General features: G+C 40.2%; 1 protein-coding gene across 5 annotated transcripts in view; it reads right to left on the bottom strand.

Moving 5' to 3' along the window:
* LOC106872928 (uncharacterized) overlaps window positions 1-5,590 on the bottom strand; it is a 44,985-nt gene that overhangs the window by 6,231 nt on the left and 33,164 nt on the right. For all 5 annotated transcript variants that reach the window (XM_052965797.1, XM_052965799.1, XM_052965798.1 and 2 more), the window contains 2 exons: window positions 2,718-2,882; window positions 374-493 (listed from right to left, as the gene is read on the bottom strand). In XM_052965797.1, the coding sequence (XP_052821757.1) occupies window positions 374-493; window positions 2,718-2,882 (285 nt within the window). The remainder of the gene's footprint in view (window positions 1-373; window positions 494-2,717; window positions 2,883-5,590) is intronic.

Raw genomic sequence — 5,590 nt, 5'->3', positions numbered from 1 at the left:
ATATATATATATATATATATATATATATATATATGTATGTATTATATCACTAACTATTATGCATTACATTTACACATACAGATGTGTGTACATATGTGCATGCATGTGTGTGATAGTGTGTGTACATGTATACATGTGTGCATGTGCGTGTGTGTGTTTATGAATGACAAAACTATATCTAACATGAAGTCTGTTCCTTTCACTTGTTATGCTCTTCCAATCAGTGACAACCAAAAGCCTTACCTGGCCATCATCCTTACATCCCTGTCGGTGGTCTCATCAGACAATGAACCGCCATCACAAGTCAGTGAAAACTCTCAATTCATTTGTGAGATTAGAAGTAATGGGTTTGTCCTTTGCATGGTTCACTTACCTTTACTGCTTCATTGGCCTTCTTCACCACCTTGTCCTTATAATACACATCATATTTCTTGTGTAGATAAGACAGTTGATGCAGTCGAAGAAAATATTGAAAAGCACCTGAAAGTCCCACCTACAAATAAAAAGGTCTTCTGTAGTGCATTGGAAACAAGGGTTAGGCCCTAACTGCATATTTCATAAATCAGAATATTGTGTGGTCATGTCACAGAATTGACCAATCAGACAATCAAGCGTTGTCATACGTCACTGTTTCCTAATGTGCTGGGCATCGTTTTTAGCTTTCATATGATGCTACCCCACTGGATAGGTGACAAGGCTAACATTACCTCTCTGGTCTGTTGCAGGGTGACCCATTTTCAGCTGAGTGGACTGCGGCAACATGAAGTGAAGTGTTTTGCTCAAGAGCACAATGCACTGCTTGGTCTGGGAATTGAACTTATGACTTAGCTATCATGAGGGCAATGCCCTAACCACTTGGCTATACACCTTCACAAATCATCATCATCATCATTATCATTTAACGTCAGTCGTCCATGCTGGCATGGGTTGGACGGTTTAACCATGGCTGGCAAGCTGGAAGTCTGCACCAGACTCCAGTCTGATTTGGTATGGTTTTCTATGGCTGGATGCTCTTCCTAACACCAACTACTCTGAGAGTGTAACTGATGCTTTTACGTGCCACCAGTACAGGTGCCATTTGTGTGACACCGGTATCTGCCATGACTGTGGTTTTGCTCAGCTTGGTGGGTCTTCTCAAGCACAACATAATGCCAAAGATCTCAGTCATTGCTTCTGTGAGGCCCAACGCTCAAAAGGAACTCGGCCACTTTGCCTCTAGAATATATTTCTTCAAATATCACTGGGTGATGGATTTAGTCTAATACATCAGTGGACCATGGTGGCACTGGGACTCACAACACATGAACTGGAAGAAATACCACAAGGTATCTACTGTGAGATTCTTATAGTTCCACCAACCCACTACCTTGGTACAGTACCTTTTCTTCTCCACCCCAAGAGAATGAAAGGCAAAGTTGATCTTAGTAGGATTTGAATGCAGAATGTAAAAACCTGCAACAACTACCAAAAGACATCCAGGCTGAGATTTTTACCATTCCACCAATTTGGATTGGAACTCCTTTCATTTTTATCAACGTTTTGTTAGAACACCAAATACTGTTATCTGTTCAGAGAGAGAACCTCTCATATGGACTCATGGTGCATAAAAGCACTCATATTTATACCATTGGCTGACAAGAACTATCTGCTATTGATCCCCAAACTGTCAGATCACAAAATTTCACCCTGCTTTCAGCTCTGACAGACGTCCTGCAGTGACATAACAGCTTAATCACACTGTCAACAACAAATAGAATTCCAGTGTTTTTGCAGGCACTGATGTAGCAGAAGGTTTCATCATCATCATCACCATCATTTAACATCCGCCTTCCAAGCTGGCATGGGTGGGATGGTTTCAAAAGAGCTGGCCAGGCAGAAGCCTGCACCAGATTTCTGTCTCTGTCTTAGCAGCTGGATGCCCTTCCAAATGCCAACCACTCTGAGAGTGTGCACTGGATGCTTTTTAAGTGGCACCTGCACTGACAGGGTCACCAAGTACCTTGCAAGACAGAAAAAAAAATAAAAAGCAACAGAAGCAGTATTAACACCAAAAACGCAATTTTTATGTCCAACTCAAAGGGGATGTTTTGCCTTTTTATTTACATTATTTACATTTGACGGATATTTGTCCTCATCTTGTTTGTTCTTAACACAACGTTTCAGCTGATATACCCTCCAACCTTCATCAGGTGTCTTGGGGAAATTTAGAACCTGGGTTCTCATTCCTAAGGTGTTTTTCAATGTTGTTATTATTATTATTATTATTATTATTATTATTCAGGTCACTGCCTGGAATTGAACTTGGAATCTTGGGGTTAGTAGCCTGTGCTCTTAACCACTACGCCATATGCCTGTGAGATCCCAGGTTTGAAATTTCCCCAAGACACCTGATGAAAACTGGAGGGTATATCAGCTGAAACATTGTGTTAACAACAAACAAGATGAAGACAAAATATCCATCAAATGTAAATAATGTAAATAATGTAAATAATGTACATAATTCCTCATCTCTTAAATATAGAACTGCTTTTTTATTGCCAGGAAAGAATGAAATGCAAAACTGGTTTTGGTAAGATTTGATCTTCAGGTGCAAAGAATCACAACAAACACTTTACCAACTCAACTACACAGCTAATTCACCACCTGAAACAAAGAAGCTGTATATTTCATTGGGAAAATGGCCCCTGGAAGGGTTCAAAATTCTGCAACAAACTTACTTCAAGTTTATCTGATGTAAACACTCGGATGTTATTGATGTACTCAACATGGGCGTCTGCCTTGAATACTTTAAATTCGTGTGATGGACCAATGAGGTAACGTCCGTTGGAATAGACACGGTCCAAACTAACACTGCCAGTAACTTTGTTTTTGACGACACCCATCTGAAACAGAAAAACCAATTATGGTCATAATCAAAATGTATTTTGTTAATTAATTAGTTTCAAATTCGTACAAGGCCAGAAAATGTGGGAGAGGAGTTAAGTCAATTACATTAAGCCCCAGGGTTCAACTGGTACTTATTTTATCAACTCTGAGAGGATGAAAGACGAAGTTGAATGTAATTCTGGATTTAATCCCTCCAGAATTATATCTCTTTTTACTCTTTTACCTGTTTCAGTCATTTGACTGCAGCCATGCTGGAGCACCACCTTTAGTCGAGCAAATCGACCCCAGGACTTATTCTTTGTAAGCCTAGTACTTATTCTATCGGTCTCTTTTGCCGAACTGCTAAGTTACGGGGACGTAAACACACCAGCATCAGTTGTCAAGCGATGTTGGGGGGAACAAACACAGACGCACAAACATATATACACACACATACATACATATACATATATACAACGGGCTTCTTTCAGTTTCCGTCTACCAAATCCACTCACAAGGCTTTGGTCAACCTGAGGCTATAGTAGAAGACACTTGCCCAAGGTGCCACACAGTGGGACTGAACCCGGAACCATGTGGTTGGGAAGCAAGCTACTTACCACACAGTCACTCCTAACCCTTTCGTTACCATATTTCTGTTGAGATGCTCTGTGTTTCTTTCAATTACTTTAAATATAACAAAGAATTTAGTAAAATAACTTAGTTGTCATTAAGCTAGTGTTAGGAACATAAATTGTGACTAAGGTTTGGTGGACTGTCAAGTTAATTTTGACTTGTTGTACCAGGTTAATCCCTTTGTTAAAATATCTTTCTGTTGTAATCCACTACCATTATTCCAAAAAAATTTGAAAATAATTAAGAATTTAGCAAAATAACTTTGTCATTATTAAGCTTCTGAAAGGCAGCAAATTAGCAGAATCGTTACCATGCCAGGCAAAATGCTTTGCAGCGTTTGTCTGGCTTAATGTTTTGAGTTCAAATTCTGCCAAGGTCAACTGTGCCCCTCATCCTTTTGGAGTTGATAAATAAAGTACCAGTTGAGTAGGTGGTGGGGTCACTATAATCAACTTTCTCCAAACCCCAAAATTTCATGTCTTGTGCCTATATCAAAGGGGATTAGGACACTGAACCTTAAGGAGAAGATGACAAAGGTCTGAGACACCTGGCACCCTGCTGTGCTCAAGAGAACCCATCCTCCACAGCTGAAGTGTGTTAAGGCTGCATCCCCTGGTGAAGAGGGTTGGCCAGCAAGAGCCCCGTGTCGAGCCATGTAAAAAGCAATGCCATGAGTCGATGCCAAGTAAAAGCGCTTGTGCCCAGTGTCACATAAAAAGTACTCAATACACAACTGTAAAGTGGTTGGCGTTAGGAAAGGCATCCAGCAACAGAAACCGTGACCTGGTGCAGCTCCCCGGCTTGCCAGCTCTGGTCAAACTGTCCAACCCATGCCAGGATGGAAAACAGATGTTGAATGATGATGACGATGATGGTGATGGTGATGATGATGATGATGATAATGGTGGTGGTGGTGGTGGTGGTGTTGATGATGATGGTGGTGATGATAATGATGGTGATGTTTGGTTCATAAATGAACATGAAATGTTGATTGAAGGTTTTAAACCACAGGCAGGTTGGTATCCAAAAGAGTTGAAGTGGAAACTGACTTTTATGTGTCTGCATGAGTGTGAGTGGGGGAGGGTAAGAGGGTAAGGATTAGAGAGAGAGAGAGAGAGAGAGAGAGACACACACACAGAAGTGTTGCATACTCCAGGCATTTAGCATTAAAACTGACCAAAATATTCTACCTGTTTAATGTTTAAACCAGCCAGATCTGGCCTTTCACACCTACCCTACAATGTTGTTCTAAAGGTAAACAATGGAATCATTGAAATTTTCAAAGCTGTGAGATAATCCAGGATTAATTGAAAACAATGTGAACAAGAGCACTCAGAGAGCGCAAACCTCCGCCAAGGCAACACCAACGTCCTCTCAATGATTAGTCGGAGATGATTTTTAAAATGAGAATCTCTGAAATAAACTCGACTGCTCTCACAAACGAGAATACTAAAAATGAACCCAACCGCTATCAAAAATTAAGTAAAAAAAAAACAAGAAAAATAATCCAGAATCCTTGTCTGGTGCCAGATCAATCCCAAAATCTAATCAGTTTGTGCCAGTTATGAGGCCAAACATCCTTGAGATATCTTGAGATACCTTGTCCACAGACAAGCAAACATGATTGAAGACACTACCTCTGCCTTTGCTAAGGTGGCAATAATAGTTGTTTTAAGTTTTGACACAGGGCCAGCAGTTTAACAGGTAAGGGATAAGTTGATGAGAACTTAACTGGTATCTTATTTTATTGACCCAAAAGGGATGAAAGTCAAAGTTGATCTCAGCAAGAATTGAATGCAGAATGTAAAATGCCAGTGTGTAAGAATCCTACCAGCTTACCAATAATAATAACAACAAGAGCACTCAGAGAGCACAAACCTCTGCCAATGCAACACCAACATCCTCTCAACGATTAGCCAGAGATGATTTTTTATAATGAGAATCTCTGAAATAAACTCAACTGCTCTCACAAACGAGAATACTAAAAATGAACCCGACCGCTCTCAAAAATTAAGTAAAAAAATAGGAAAAATAATCCAGAATCCTTGTCTGGTACCGGATCGATCCCAAAATCTAATCAGTTTGTGCGAGT

Source organism: Octopus bimaculoides, chromosome 2, assembly GCF_001194135.2.
Source record: "Octopus bimaculoides isolate UCB-OBI-ISO-001 chromosome 2, ASM119413v2, whole genome shotgun sequence".
NCBI lineage: Eukaryota > Metazoa > Mollusca > Cephalopoda > Octopoda > Octopodidae > Octopus > Octopus bimaculoides.
Note: the sequence above shows the minus strand (reverse complement) of the source record. Positions and strands in the feature narration are given on the sequence as shown.